Genomic DNA, 16,563 nt, shown 5'->3' with positions numbered 1-16,563 from the left:
TCACTGCCTCTCTTTCAGCAATTCACTGCCTTCCTCTCAGCAGAGCTGCTGCCCTCTCAGCAGCTCACTGCCGCTCTCTTAGCAGCTCACTGCCTACCTCCTCAGCAGCTCACTGCCCCCTCTCAGCAGCTCGCAACTGCTCTCTCAGCAGCTTGCTGCGTCCCTCTCAGCAGAGCTGCTGTCCTCTCATCAGAGCTGCCTCCCTCTCAGCTGCTGGCTGCCTCCTCCTCAGCAGAGCTGCCGCCCTCTCAGCAGCTCACTGCCTCCCTCTCAGCAGCTCACTGTCTCTCTCTCAGCCAAGATGCCTCTCTCTCAGCCAGGCTGCCGCCTCCTCTCAGCAGTTCACTGCCTCCCTCTCAACAGAGCTCCCTCCCTCTCAGCAGCGCTGCTGCCCTCTCAGCAGAGCTGCCTCCCACCCAGCAGCTCGCTGCCTCCCTTTCAGTAGAGCTGCCTCCCTCTCAGCATCTCACAGCCTCCCTCTCTGCCATGCTGCTGCCCTCTCAGCAGAGCTGCCTCCCTCTCAGCAGCTCACTCCCTCTCTCTCAGCAGCTTGGTGCCGCCCTCTCAGAAGAGTTGCCTCCCGCTCAGCAGCACGCTGCTTCCCTCTCATCAGAGATTCCACCCTCTCAGCAGAGTTGCCTCCCTCTCAGCAGCTCAATGCCACTCTCAGCAGCCCACTTCCTACATCCTCAGCAGCTCGCTGCCTCCCTCTCAGCAGCTTGCAACCTCTCTCTCAGCAGCTCACTGCCTCCCTCTCAGTTGAGCTGCCATCCTCCCACCAGAGCTGCCATTCTCCCAGCAGTGCTGCCTCCCTCTCAGCAGCACCGCCTCCTTCTCAACAGCTCGCTGCATCCTTATTAGTTGCTCACTGCTCCCATCTCAGCAGAGCTGCTGGCCTCTCAGCATAGCTGCGTCCCTCCCAGCAGCTCACTGCCTACCTCCTGAGCAGCTCGCTGCCCTCTCTCAGCAGCTCGCAACCGCTCTTTCAGCAGCTTGCTGCATCCCTCTCAGCAGAGCTGCCATCCTCTAAGCAGGGTGGCCTTCCTCTCAGCAACGCTGCATCCCTATCAGCAGATCTGCCTCCCTCTCAGCAGCTCACTGCCTCCCTTTCAGCAGCTCACTGCCTCTCTCAGCCAAGCTACCTCCCTCTCAGCAGCTCACTGTCTCCCTTTCAGCAGCTCACTGCTTCCCTTTCAGCACAGTGGCGTAACAAAAGTTAAAGGGGCCCCCCTGCAAGGTACACAGAGGGGCCCCCGCTCCGAATTTAATACAGAGCTCACCAGTGTAAGTACGGTGCTGAGGGGGGCCCCTGCATCTCGGGCCCCCCCACTTCGGAGGATGCTTGGCCTTGTGTTGCGTCCCTGTCTCAGGAGCTTGCTGCGTCTTTCTCAGCAGCTCACTGCCTCTCTCTCAGCAATTTGATGCCTCCCTCTCAGCAGCTTGCTTCCTCCCTCTCTGCAGCTCACTGCCTCCCTCGCAGCAGAGCTGACTCTTTCTTGGAAGCTCACTGCATACCTCTCAGCCAAGTTGCCGCACTCTCAGCAGCTCACTGCCTCTCTCTCAGCAGCTCACTGTCACCCTCTCAGCAGAGCTGCCTCCCTCTCAACAGCTCTCTGCTACCCTCTAAGCAGAGCTACTGCCCTCTCAGCAGGGCTGTGTTAATCTTAGCAGCTCACTGCCTCCCTCTCAGCAGCTCACTACCTCCCTCTCAGCAGCTCACTGCCTCCCTCTCAGCAGCTCACTGCCTCTCTTTCAGCAATTCACTGCCTTCCTCTCAGCAGAGCTGCTGTCCTCTCAGCAGCTCACTGCCGCTCTCTTAGCAGCTCACTGCCTACCTCCTCAGCAGCTCACAACTGCTCTCTCAGCAGCTTGCTGTGTCCCTCTCAGCAGAGCTGCCGTCCTCTCAGCAGAGCTGCCTCCCTCTCAGCTGCGCAGCCTCCCTATCAGCAGATCTGCACCCCTCTCAGCAGCTCACTGCCTCTCTCTCAGCACTCTCTGCTGCCCTCTCAGCAGAGCTGCCTCCCTCTCAGCAGCTTGCTGCCTCCTCCTCAGTAGAGCTGCCGCCCTCTCAGCAGCTCACTGCCTCCCTCTCAGCAGCTCACTGTCTCTTTCTCAGCCAAGATGCCTCTCTCTCAGCCAGGCTGCCGCCTCCTCTCAGCAGCTCACTGTCTCCCTCTCAACAGAGCTCCCTCCCTCTCAGCAGCACGGCAGCTCTCTCAGCAGAGCTGCCTCCCACCCAGCAGCTCACTGCTGCCCTCTCAGCAGAGCTGCCTCCCTCTCAGCAGCTCACTCCCTCTCTCTCAGCAGCTTGGTGCCGCCCTCTCAGAAGAGTTGCCTCCCACTCAGCAGCTCGCTGCTTCCCTCTCATCAGAGCTTCCACCTTCTCAGCAGAGTTGCCTCCCTCTCAGCAGCTCAATGCCACTCTCTCAGCAGTCCACTGCCTACATCCTCAGCAGCTCGCTGCCTCCCTCTCAGCAGCTCACTGCCTCCCTCTCAGCCAAGCTACCCTCTCTCAGCAGAGCTGCCTTCCTCTCAGCAGCTCACTGCCTCTCACTCAGCAGTTCACTACTGCCCTCTCAGCACAGCTGCCTCCCTCTTAGCAGCTCGCTGCCTCCCATTCAGCAGAGCTGCCTCTCTCTTGGCAGCTCACTGACTACCTCTCAGCCAAGCTGCTGCCCTCTTAGCAAAGCTGCTTCCCTCTCACCAGCTCACTGCCTCTCTCTCAACAGCTTGCTGCTGCCCTCTCAGCAGAGCTGCCTCCCTCTCAGCAGCTTACTATTTCCATCTCAGCAGCTCACTGCCTCCCTCTCAGTAGCTCACACTTTATTGCCTGTCAGCTGACTTCAAAGTATGCAGCTGCCCTTTTGCACAGGCAGCAATTTGAAGCAACGTGCACCCACTGTTCTGTGAGGCCAGGGACGCTTACAGTGCTGTGTACCCTCTTCTGAAAATGTTCTCAACTGCTCCTCATTTTCTATCTACTTTTAGGTCTCGCCTGACCCAGCGCATATGCTGGTCTGGCGAGACTTATTCAGAGGGCTCCAAAAAGTGCTACCAGGCCAGCCTAGAGCTACAGTGCATGTGCGCGAGCGCGCGCGCCGCGCTTTACCGCAATTACTTTCACTTTTGCGGCTGCTTTGATGTTTGATCGCGATCACTTTCACTTTCGTGGCCGCACGGCCGCTTTGCATAGCCAATAGGTGTCGCTTTTGGGACCTTATAAGTATTTAGCTATGCAACTGTTGCATAGCTAAACACTTATAAGGTCCCAAAGGCGAGACCTATTGGCTATGCCAATGCTTGTTCTTCTTACTTTCTCTACCTCCTTTCTTGGTTCGTTCTCTTTCTTTTCTTTGTAGACTTTATTTGCTTTCTCTTCTTTTTCATTCTTTTTCATTCTTTCTCTCTTTCTTCCTATGTCTTTCGTTCTTTGCTTCTTTCCTTCTGCCTTGACTTTGTTTTTCTTTTTCTTACTTTGTTTATCTTTCTTGCAGTTTTTTTCTCCACTTTTCTCTTTCATATGCTTTCTTCAACTGTTTATCTTTTTTGTTTTTATTTCAGTTTTGTTCTAATTCTTTTTTAATTTTGTTTTCTTTTTTTCTGGCTCACTCTTCTTTCTTATTATTCTTTATTTTATTTCCTTCTTCCTCGCCTTTCATTCACTCAATTGTGTTTATTTCTTTTTGTTTTCACTTCTTTCTTTTCTTTCTCTTCATCTGTTTGCGTACTTTCTCTTTACTTCTTTACTTTACTGCTTCTTTCTTCCTTTCCTATAGTTCACTTTTTCGTTCTTTTAGAATTTTTTTCTTTAGTTTGTCCTTCGTTTGTATGAAAATGAAATGAAAATATCATTTGTAAACCGCAGCTACCTCCCGGGGGTGTCTAGGGGCTGTCTACTGAGGTGCCAATAGAAATAAGCGCTCTGAACAATTACTGGTTGAACAGACAGGTTTTTAATTTTGTATAAATTCCCTCAGGTTCCGCTTGTTCTTAATCGTAGGGGGTAAAGAGCTCCACAAGCTGGTGGTGCTGGAGACAAAACTCTTTTCGCCCTATCTGACAGTTTTGGACGTGTGGACGACAAGATTACCACTCAATGAAGAGCGAGAGATCTGGACGGGACATCGGGTAGAAAAGGCTGTGTTAGTTGAGCAGGGCCAAGGCCGTGGATAGACTTGAAGGCAATACACGAGGCCTTAAATGTAATCCGCTTTTTGACCAGCAGCCAGTGTAGCTGGACTGGAGCCACGTTCTGAGGAATCTGTAGCTTTTTTAAGCCTCTGTTGTGGGAGCTAGTGCAAAGGGCATTGCAGTAATCGAGTCTTGATGATATGAGTGCTGCCACTGCGGCTTTCTGCAAAGTCGATGGGATATATGGAAGGACCTTCCTGAGAACTTTTAAGATAAAAAACATGAGGCGGTGGTGTGGTTGATCGGTTCATCAAAATATAGTTTTGTGTTGAAAATTACACCCAGGATTTTAGCTTTGACACTGGGAGCTGGACGGGGTCCAAGTGCAGACGGCCACCACTCAGAAGACCAAAAGGATGGATTGTTACCGAAGAGTAAAATCTCCGTCTTTGATGAGTTCAGTTTTACCCCTCATCCAGGGCCCTCTGTGGAGCATACAGTTGTGGAGCTGAGTCGCTGTTGTATCTAGGTTACCTGTTACCGACACAGAGTTGAGTGCCGTCAGCGAATGATACCAGAGAATCCATGAGATCTGATCAGGCCAGCCAGTGGGGTAACATTCACATTGAAGAGCGTGGGGTTCAAGAGGATCCCTGGGGTACCCCATATACCAGAGAATCCATGAGATCTGATAAGGCCAGCCAGTGGGGTAACATACACATTGAAGAGCGTGGGGCTTAAGGGGATCCCTGGGGTACCCCATACACCAGAGAATCCATGAGCTCTGATCAGGCCAGCCAGTGGGGTAACATACACATTGAAGAGCGTGGGGCTCAAGAGGATCCCTGGGGTACCCCATATACCAGAGAATCCATGAGCTCTGATCAGGCCAGCCAGTGGGGTAACATACACATTGAAGAGTGTGGGGCTCAAGAGGATCCCTGGGGTACCCCATACACCAGAGAATCCATGAGATCTGATCAGGCCAGCCAGTGGGGGAACATACACATTGAAGAGCGTGGGGCTTAAGGGGATCCCTGGGGTACCCCATACACCAGAGAATCCATGAGATCTGATCAGGCCAGCCAGTGGGGTAACATACACATTGAAGAGCGTGGGGCTCAAGAGGATCCCTGGGGTACCCCATATACCAGAGAATCCATGAGCTCTGATCAGGCCAGCCAGTGGGGTAACATACACATTGAAGAGCGTGGGGCTCAAGAGGATCCCTGGGGGACCCCATATACCAGAGAATCCATGAGATCTGATAAGGCCAGCCAGTGGGGTAACATACACATTGAAGAGCGTGGGGCTTAAGAGGATCCCTGGGGTACCCCATACACCAGAGAATCCATGAGATCTGATAAGGCCAGCCAGTGGGGTAACATACACATTGAAGAGCGTGGGGCTCAAGAGGATCCCTGGGGTACCCCATATACCAGAGAATCCATGAGCTCTGATCAGGCCAGCCAGTGGGGTAACATACACATTGAAGAGCGTGGGGCTCAAGAGGATCCCTGGGGGACCCCATATACCAGAGAATCCATGAGATCTGATAAGGCCAGCCAGTGGGGTAACATACACATTGAAGAGTGTGGGGCTTAAGAGGATCCCTGGGGTACCCCATACACCAGAGAATCCATGAGATCTGATAAGGCCAGCCAGTGGGGTAACATACACATTGAAGAGCGTGGGGTTTAAGGGGATCCCTGGGGTACCCCATATACCAGAGAATCCATGAGCTCTGATAAGGCCAGCCAGTGGGGGAACATACACATTGAAGAGCGTGGGGCTCAAGAGGATCCCTGGGGTACCCCATATACCAGAGAATCCATGAGATCTGATCAGGCCAGCCAGTGGGGTAACATACACATTGAAGAGCGTGGGGCTCAAGAGGATCCCTGGGGTACCCCATATACCAGAGAATCCATGAGATCTGATCAGGCCAGCCAGTGGGGTAACATACACATTGAAGAGCGTGGGGCTCAAGAGGATCCCTGGGGTACCCCATATACCAGAGAATCCATGAGATCTGATCAGGCCAGCCAGTGGGGTAACATACACATTGAAGAGCGTGGGGCTCAAGAGGATCCCTGGGGTACCCCATATACCAGAGAATCCATGAGATCTGATCAGGCCAGCCAGTGGGGTAACATACACATTGAAGAGCGTGGGGCTCAAGAGGATCCCTGGGGTACCCCATATACCAGAGAATCCATGAGATCTGATCAGGCCAGCCAGTGGGGTAACATACACATTGAAGAGCGTGGGGCTCAAGAGGATCCCTGGGGCACCCCATATGGCAGAGAGAAGGATGGTGATAGCAATTCTCCCAAGGCCACCGATTGGGTGCGGTCTGTGAGAAATGAGGACAGCAGGGCCAGAGCTCTGTCCTTGACACCAACAGATGCAGGACGGTCAGTCAACACTGCGCGTCGACCGTATCATGTGCGGCCAACAGATCCAGTAGGATCAGGGCCGCCTTCCCTCCCTGATCCAGCGACTGCCTCAGTTCTTCAGCAGCGGTAACTACAGCGAGTTCTGTGCTTTGCTGGGCACGGACCCTGAACTGGGAGGATCGCGAGATTGAGTTGTCAGTTCTTGATTAATGGACTTCTCAACTACCTTTGATGGAACTGGAAGATGCTGTCTTGGCCTAGAATTGCTCGGGTCGCTACCATCTAAATTCACTTTTTTCAAACGTGGAGTGATCAAAGCTTTTTTCTCCTCCTTTGGGAAGTGACTTGACCAGAAGATTTCAATGAATATAGGCGTGAGATGTGTGGCAAATGCCTCCGGAGCAACGTGCAGGATTCTTGAGGGCAGGGATCCCCTGGTGAATCGGATTGGACTTGTTTTAAAAGTTTTAATGTCTGGTCGGCGTTAAAGCTGGGAGACCAGACAAGGTGTAGTTCAACGTATTATGGAGAGAGGGGGCCTCCGCTGTGGGATACTTGATGTGCTATCCTTCTCTAGTCGAGTGTTTGATCCATTACTCGGAGAGGAAAGGTTCCTGTTGTGTGGCTCCTCATATCCGATCCTGTAGTGCTAGAGATGGAGAAAGAGTCGTGCACCGTTTTCACCTTAGCTTGAAAAGCGGCTACCAAGGTATCACAAAACTCTTGGCTTGCCGATAAGTTTTTCTTCCCAGGTAATTTTTTATTTTATTTCAAATAATTTTTATTAAGATTTCTAGAAAATAAACAGCAAAGTACACAGAAAGTAAAACAAAGTATAAAATCACAACAGAAGGATAATAAACATAATTCCGGTCAGAGAGATGCTACTGCTGGGATGTTTAAAATTAAAGTAAATAGAATCAGAGGTAATTTTGAAAGTTTTTTAACGGTTATAAATAATTCCTTGGATGAGTTTTTGAAGGCATCTATTTTAGCTATAAAATATTTAGATTTTTCGGTGTGAATCATTTTTTGTAAAGTAGTATAGATGCCTTATATAGTTTTTTGTCAGTAGGCTTGAAATCTAGTCTCCATTTTCTTTCTAGTCTGCGACATTTCTGTTTCTGAAGTCTAGTGTTCTGGTTGAACCAGGGCTCTGAGGGAGAAGATTTGCAGTTGTTGCCGGCCCAAACTGGGGCGAGCCGATCTGTGCATGATTCCGGCCGATGGTGGTGATTCTAGTCGCTTGATCGAGAGCCATAGAGATATCGGGGACAGTCTGGGCAAGTTTTAAAGTTGACTGTTCAGCACTGATTTTACGCCAGGGTCGGTGTTGGGCAAGTTCAGGAGCAGTGTCTGGGTTGACTCTGCCGGAACGACCCCTGATCTCAAACCTGATCGCCCAATGAGCAGACCAGACTCAAGGAGGAGAAGTTAGCCAGAAAAGCTGTGTGTTTTCAGTAGAGATTCCATCGAGAAGATGGCCAGCCACATGTGGGGGGCCCTCGACCACGTGAGTTAAGCCTGCTCTTGACATTGGGTCTAGGAGACTGATAGAGCCCTTACCTGCAAGGTTTTCTAAATGGTAACTGAAGTCAACAAGTATAGTGAGATCCGCGAGGTTCGCTTCTAATTCCACCAGACGACCAATCGTCTCGGTAAATTCAGTTCTAGGCCCAGGAGGGCGGTAAAGTAAAACTCCTTTGGAGGAGCAGTGGCTGCTGTATTCAATTTTGGGATCAAGTGCTTCGCGATCTTTTGCTTGAGAGAGGGCCTCGAAGGAAGTTTTGAATTGACGCCTACGGATAATCGCCAGCCGCCACCTCTTTTCCAACACGGTCAAGCCTATAGATCTTGAATGCTGCTTTCTTTTTCTTTCTTCCTTTCTTTCTATTTTTCTCCTTTCTTTTTTCCTCTTTCTTCATTACTGTTTCTACATTCCATTCCTTTACATTCACTTCCATTTCTTTTCTTTTCTTTTCTTTTCCTTTATCTGCTCCTTTCCTCTCCCCTCTTGTGATATGGCTGTCGCAACAATGCGATAATGCTCACTGGAGTGCACCCGGGGTACTCGAGTCACGGTGTTTAAGTTGTGATCCCTTTCGGAATCCTTATTTTGGGCAGGGGCTTAGGAAAGTTTTCCATGACTTAAAGTAGGTCCCACTATGGACAAGTTTGGAGGCCCCTGGTTTTATTGCTGTTGGATGTGCATTTCGTCACCTGCACAAGAAACCGCCACAACTGTGCGATGGCTGTTGTAGCAGTCGGTGAGCTTACACATGCACTTTCTTTACTTTTACAACCTAAGCATTTTCCTCCACTTTATGACAGTTGTTTTTAGACTTCCAATTATTGTTTTTTGCAGTTCCTTCTCGGATTCCACGCTGAGTTGTTTTTCAGCAGTTTGACGTCTTGTTCACTCGCTCTCGAGTTGTCAAGCAGACCTTTCAGATGTTTGATGTTCTTCCAGTGTTCTTTTAATGTACTAACACAGGCAAAAATTCTACTTGTGTGTGCTTGCAAACTGAGTCCAAACCTACAGACTTCTCCAATGCTTAGTGTCCTGACAGAGAGCAGAAGCCTGCAGAACCACAGGCCATCATGCCACGAGGTGTCCACCTGACAGTGAAGGGACCTGGCCTGCAGTACAACAGGCCGTCACGAGGCGTCCACCTGACAGTGAAGAAACCTAGCCTGCAGTACCACAGGACGTCACAAGGCGTCCACCTGGCAGTGAAGAGCAGAAGCCTACAGAACCACAGGCCATCACGTCACGAGAGGTCCACCCAACAGTGACCAAGGGTCACATAGTGCAGTGCAGCAAGTCACCGTGCTTTGCTGCACTGAGTGACAGGGAGACGGCAGGAACGCGCAATGCAGTGCACATAAAAAGAGGAAATAAGGAGAAATGAAGATACTTCTCATTGCTACGCCTCTCCTGGGAGGGCTCATCTTTTTGGCGCTATCCCAGGTTCAGCCTTACTTTTAATCTAATAATGCATCGAAATGCATGGGAGTTGCCTGGGAACACCCACGCACCACCCATGGAACGCCTTCCTAGGGCAGTGTAACGCAATGCCATGATTTGCGCCACACCGCTGTACTCCGGATTTATTGAGCCACTCGGGGCCATGCAAAGTGGCCTCGCGTGGCTTCATAAACCTCACTTAAGGTTTGCGTCATGCATGTACCACAATGTGTGGTGCAAACGTGACATAAACAAGGTCATAAATGTGGCCCCAAGCCTGCAGTACCACAGAGTGTTACTAGTAGCCCACGAGTGAGCATCAGAGGCTCTCACCAGGTGTCCTGGAAGTGAGCAACAGCAACAGGTGGCACCGCAGAGCCGCGGCTCTTAAACTGTGGTCCGGGAATCCCTGCGGGTCCGCAACGCCTACTCAGAGAGTCTATGACTGCTTAGAAAGTTAAATAATATAAATAGATCAATAAAGTGTATATAAATAAATAAGTACAATTTACAATTAACGTTCTGTATATGTGAAGGAATTTGGAATTGAAGGCTGAAAATTCAGTTCGCATCCTCAGATTGATTCGTGGGAGCAGCGCAAGAGCATCAAACTGAATATAGGACTGACGATGAGTGACTGCAACTGAATTTAGAAATGGTCAAACCTTCCAATTGATTTTTTTCTTTTTACATTTGTTTGTTAATTAAATAAAATATTTCAGCATTTGTGTATTTATTTTATGAATGCTTGTTTCTGTATTTTTTACGTAATATTTTGCAGATCAAACCATTGAAAATGCTTAAGCCACGGTCTCTCTTCCAGTAATGATTAAGTGGGGGTCTCTCACTTCCAGTAATGATTAAATGGGGGGTCCTCAGAAGTGATAAGGGCAATAACCGTTGCCATAGACTGTTACCAGGTGTCTCCATAACAGTGAACAGAACACACCTGCAGTGCCAGAGGCATACGTAGAAGAGAAGTGGCGGAGCGTGTCGTTAGCCTCCTTGGCTTAACGCAAAACTCCGCCACTTCAGAAACGCAGGGCTGCACCATATTTACAAGAATATGGTGCAGCCCTGAGTTTCCCCCTGCGCTGGTGCTGTACTTAGCAGCCTAGCGCCAACGCACGCACCCTTGCACCATAGTGCAAGGGTGTCTGCGTGCAGGGGAAGATTGTTTATGTGATGGAAGGACCCTTCCTGCACAACAATCTTGAAATGCTGTATTGTAACTGCTACTTAAGGCAGCACACACAGAAGTTGCAAAACGGCATTTTAAAAAAATTATTTTTTATGTGCAGATAGGGACCCCTACCGGCACGTAAACAATCATTGGCCTTTTGTGTTTTCATGCGTGCTGCACAATGTAGCACACATGAAAACAGCAAAAACAAAAACAAATTAAACATTTCTCCTCGTTGCACCAAGTGAAGACCAGGTTTTCCCTGGTCTTAATTCTGGCGCTGCCTCCTATTTACGCTGCCCTTGTACATAGGGGGCAGCGTCAGAATCAATGGGTGTTGAGGGGAAGCGCCCATCGCTAAAGACCCACTGCCCGCCCCTTTCATGCTAAACACAGCGTGTAAGGGGGCCTTATTTAGAAGGCAGCGCCAAGCCACCTTTAGTGGCTTAACGCTGCCTTGTAAATAAGGCGAAGCACATATCGCCACAGGAACGTCCTAAAAAGTGATGTTGTGGTGGCGATAGGGACTTGTAAATATGCCACTAGGTGTCCCGAGAGTGAGAATCACAAGCCCGCAGCATCACAGGATGTCACCAGGTCTCCCAAGGGTGAGGTATATTAGCCGATAGTACCACAGGCTGCCGGCCTATGAAATAATTCTGTTTGTAGCCGGACCGACTAAATTACACATCATCAGGAGAGAAGGGAAAGCTTGGAAGTGTGTAGAGAAGTAGGGTGAGGAAGGCACATGACAGAAAGGGAGGCGCAAGGCATGCACTAAAGCCGGGTGGAGAAACCACCTGGCAGGAGAAGGATCATGGCATGTGGTGAAACAGGATAGGGAAGGGACATGGCATGAAGAGGGGTATTGTGGAGATGATGGCGGAAAAGGCACACAGCAGGTCGGAGAAGGTGGGTAACATGCAGAGATTCAGGGTGTAGAATCTACACTGTAGGGTGGAGAAGGTACGTGGCATGCAGAGAGGCAGGGTGGAGAAGGTGTTTGTCATTCAGAGAGGCAGGGTGGAGAACATGTGTGGCATGCAGAGAGGCACGGTGGAGATGGTGTATAGTAGAGTGGAAAAGGCACACAGGGCCCGATTCACAGAACAAACTTAAGACTAAATCCTAAACTTAGTACCATTCTGGTATTCACAGAATGCACCTAGTACTTCTGGTATTCACAGAATGAACTTACTACTTTTGCTATTCACAGAATGAACTTAGTACTTTTGCTATTCACAGAATGGATTTACGACTCCTAAACTTACGTCCGCACTCGGGCCGGAAATTCCGGCCCGGAGGCGGAGCTTCCGGCCCGGAGGCGGAGCTTCCGGCCCGGAGGCGGGGCTTCCGGCCCGGAGGCGGAGCTTCCGGCCCGGAGGCGGAGCTTCCGGCCCGGAGGTGGGGATTTTGGCCGATTTAGCTATGGCTGAAATCTCCACCTCCGGACCGGAAGCTCCGCCTCCGGGCCGGAAGCTCCGCCTCCGGGCCGGAAGCTCCGCCTCCGGGCCGGAAGCTCCGCCTCCGGGCCGGAATTTCCGGACCGAGTGCGGACGTAAGTTTAGGAGTCGTAAATCCATTCTGTGAATAGCAAAAGTACTAAGTTCATTCTGTGAATAGCAAAAGTAGTAAGTTCATTCTGTGAATACCAGAAGTACTAGGTGCATTCTGTGAATACCAGAATGGTACTAAGTTTAGGATTTAGTCTTAAGTTTGTTCTGTGAATCGGGCCCACAGTATGTAGAGAGGCAGGGTGGAGAAGGCATGTGAAATGCAGGGTGGAGAACGTGCATGACATGCAGAGAGGCAGGGTGAAGAAGGCATGTGAAATGTAGAGAAGCTGCGTGGTATGCAAGGTGGAGATGATGTGTGGTGTGCAGAGTGGCAGGGTGGAGAAGCTGCGTAGCATGCAGAGAGGCTGCATGGCATGTAGAAAGGCAGGGCGGAGAAGGCATGTGATATGTATAAAAGCTGCGAGGCATGCAGAGAGGCAGGGTGGAGAAGGTGAGTGGCATGCAGAGAGGCAGGGTGGACAAGCTGCGTGGCATGCAGAGATGCAGGGTGGAGAAGGTGAGTGGCATGCAGAGAGGCAGGGTGGAGAAGCTGAGTGGCATGCAGAGAGGCAGGGTGGAGAAGCTGCGTGGCATGCAGAGAGGCAGGGTGGAGAAGGTGGTGGCATGCAGAGAGGCAGGGTGGAGAAGCTGCGTGGCATGCAGAGATGCAGGGTTCAGAAGGTGGGTGGCATGCAGAGAGGCAGGGTGGAAAAGCTGCTTGGCATGCAGATTGCCTGCGTGGCATGCAGAGAGGTAAGGTGGAGAAGTAATGTGGCTGGATGGGATAGGACTCACAATATGTCTCTCAGGCGGGTGCAGCTTCGGATCATGGTGCTGAGATGTGGGACAGAGAGGTCACTGAAGGCGTTCCCGCAAAGGTCCAGGCGCCGCAGAGACAGATTGGTCCTGAGCGTTGAGCAGAACTCTTGGGCACCAATGTCGGTCAGGTTGTTGTCTCTCAGTCTGAAAGGAAAGAGCCCACCAATTTAAAATGTGCCTATACAATACAAACACATTACAAAGCGCACGGCTGCTTCCTAAGAGGCGCCCCGGCGCTAGCAGTTTTTTGGTGCACTAAAGGATTGAAACATGACCAGTGCTAGTTGCCTCGTTATCCAACAGGCAGAGTATCGTCATTGGCATCCTTTTACACCCCTCCAACAATATATACATTTCCCAAGAATAAACACACAACACAGATTATTTGTTTGGGTAAAATTGCTGCAGGTTTATTACATACACCGTTATGTAATAGGTGGGTTATCTTACGGGCGATCCAAGGGCAGGCAACCAACTGGGCCGCCTGCCCGCCTGATGAGCCAGGCAGCACCGAGGCGAACCCGCATGTGCTGCCCTTACTAGTGATCCTCTTCTCAGATCACGTGACCATTGATACCTTCTTACTCACGCCCCTTTCAGGGCGGAGCGTCGCATAGCAAACTCCCCGGTTGTTCAGGCCCACAACCGCCCAAAGGACTAGCGGGGCGCCGACACGGTTTCAAGGACCCTCCCATGAGGCTCCTCAGATTTGGCTCTGGCACCCCCTATGGTGCCGCTCAGAGGTACCCTTGGTACCGGCCTGCTTCCAGATCGCCCTGTAACTCCGCCACAGCTCTGGAGGTGGCCCCCATCACTGCCAGGGCCCCCCACCACAGCTATGGTGCTACCTGCAACCTCTCCTGTCTAGAGCTTCCTGCAAATATAGATGAAAGAGAACCATCCCTACTGGTTATAGATGGCCCCATCTATATCCCAAAGCCCTTGACGCTAGCCTGGGTCAATAGTGTCTGATGAAACAAAAGGCCCGTTAGGCCTGAGAAGTTGTGCCAAGAACTATTCACCCCCATGAGGGAAAGTTCCACTGCTTCACTTGCCTCAGCCCGAGCCAAATCTGGGCGGGGGCGATGCCGACACCCAGGCTCACAAAGCCCCATCTATTTGCTGATGTCACCTAGCTGCCGTCCCTTCAGCACCGAGTGTGCCTGAACACCTGCGTGCCCATCTATGGGACAGCAGCCCACTTGCTAGGTGACCACTCCCCCACCCGCCTGCCTACTTTGGCTATTATGGCGAGAGGGAGTATACTTAGCCTTTGAACATTCCCTGGGCTTGCCACTGAAGGCGCACAGGAATGTCCATGTACTGTGACAATGAGCCAAGTTGCCCTCCAGCACTTGCCCTGCAACCCTTATTCCTGCAGGGAATTTCGCCCGCTCGGCTCCCTCTGGTGGAGCCCCCTAGGCATACCCGCTTAGAGGATCTGTCTGATTCGATACAGGGTGCACTGTCTGTACTATGGTACCCAACATTTGATGCGGGAGATGCCACGCACCGCTTAGTCATGGGAACCTTAGGGAGCACAGCATTTCCCCCCAGGCGTGCCTCTAAATGGGCCTGGCTCCACCCAGCTGTAAGGCCAGAGAGACATATATATTCCTCCAATCTACTTGGTTTTTGCCCCCTGGTACCCGACTGGTTGCCGCTCTGTGGTTTTGTGAAGCGCGCGTGCCCCCGGGGCCCGATGTCACTGCACAGCCGGTGTCTGTTACCCACTTGCTGTTACTTATCTATCTCCAACTGCCCTTACTTGGATTGGAGGAATGCTGGGTGCTTCCTAAGGACTGTGGATTTAAAGCTCCAACCTAGTTTGACCCCCAAAACTTAGGGAAAACCCAAGTAGTAATCATGCCCTTCATGGTATATCTACCCCGGCGTTGACTATCAACGTATTAGTGGTGCCGGTCGCAGAAGGTGCCCCTTCCAATCTTCAGGTTCTGGCCCATAGAAAGAAGACCCAGGGGGCAGGCAAGTCTGTAGGAGACAGACGGGAACCTTCTGTGCAACTACTTGCCCTTTTCCGGAATAAATGAAATGCCAGGTCATTAATACCCTGTTGCCAATTGGCTCTGGCGCAGTGTTTACTAACTTTTACGCATCGCAGCACCCTTGTTAGATGACACTACCACCACCCGCCCGCTGTCCTGACTAAAGCGCGGGTGAATGTGTCTTTCTGAAGCGACCTAAAACCTACCCATGGTTGCAGAGGGATGCCCACCCAAGCACATGGTATTCGTCTATTTGATGCCAGCCGATGTTTGAATAAGGCCCTCGTGCCGAATGCAGCTCAGCGTTTCGCAGCGCCTCTCTTTGCGTTGTAATTTCCAGAGTGAGAGTGAAATTATACTTCCCACCGTAGGGCTGTTCACCAGTGGCAAAGGCAGGCAGACTCGGGCATAAGAACAGATTCAGAGTAACGTCCCTCACCCAGCCTATGTGTCCCATAACAAAGTTTGCTACAGTATCCCAGCGTGCCAAGAGGTTAGTCAATGTACTTGGATAAGAGGAGAGGGCGTAAACATACTCAACACTTGCCCCTTCTGAAATAGAGAAGCCAACTGGACAGGTAGCTGTGGGCAGTCGTGCTCCAACCACATCTTCCCAGCCTGGCGAATGACGGCACCGGTTCAGAAAGCTCCTGTGCTGGGGGGAACAAAAACGTTCACATTTCCTCTTCGGACTGATTGAATACCTTCACCCGGTGGTATCTAGGCGCTGACTAACATAGCCAACTCCATGTGCTTGCAAAGGACACAGTCCTTTATCAAGTTGGCGCCAACCAAGAACTGGTTTCTTTTTAATCCTCTCAACCTGTGGGAGCAAAACTAACATCAATGGTCGCACTACCGACCCACAGCGCTCCGATTACCGACCCCGGTATGCCTACCTGCAAAGCTTACCATGCGCTGCTTGGGCCATGTGTTCCACACTTACCATCACTAGCAGGTTTCACTGGTAAAACAGAACCTCCTATCTGCTAAGTGGTGGAGTCACCTTTTATTTTCAGTAATAATAGTGAGCTGCTGCTGTGTAACCGTGTTGAAAACACGCCACCATCCCTGAATATTGAATGCAAACTCATTTAGAAGTTGGAAGGGTGTGCCCGTGCACTGTCAGTAACTTTCCCAAAGTGGGCATAAAAGGGCTGGACTTTATCAAAACCAACGCTGTTCCAAACAGGGGCCCTCAATTAAGTGTCTACCAAGGGCAGCTGCTAATACTACCGCATGTGCTGTAGTGCACGGGTGGGCATTCCTGACCTCAAACCTTAAAAATGCCATGTTAAACGCGCCAGAGACAAAGGCACAAGTTTTTTTTTTTTTTTGTTTTTTTTTATATTGCCCAAGTAACTGCCTTTAGTCTTACTTTGCACTTTGGCGAATGGCCAGTGCAAAATTGTAGCATACATTAAGGTCCCTGACTGGAACCATAAAAACCCCTGCATTTCATCGGTAGCATGTATCCACTATGTGCTAGCCTTTCATATGG

At 50.8% G+C, this 16,563-nt stretch overlaps 1 protein-coding gene across 1 annotated transcript in view; it reads right to left on the bottom strand.

Annotated features, from left to right (window-relative positions):
• The window catches only part of LOC146863595 (NACHT, LRR and PYD domains-containing protein 3-like), a 478,230-nt gene that overhangs the window by 45,217 nt on the left and 416,450 nt on the right, over positions 1–16,563 (bottom strand). The window contains exon 11 of the mRNA XM_085627604.1: positions 13,033–13,200. Within this exon, the coding sequence (XP_085483730.1) occupies positions 13,033–13,200 (168 nt within the window). The remainder of the gene's footprint in view (positions 1–13,032; positions 13,201–16,563) is intronic.

Source organism: Triturus cristatus, chromosome 2_1 (assembly GCF_964204655.1).
Source record: "Triturus cristatus chromosome 2_1, aTriCri1.1, whole genome shotgun sequence".
Lineage (NCBI taxonomy): Eukaryota > Metazoa > Chordata > Amphibia > Caudata > Salamandridae > Triturus > Triturus cristatus.
The sequence above is the reverse complement of the archived record's forward strand: the minus strand, read 5'-3'. Positions and strand labels throughout refer to the sequence as shown.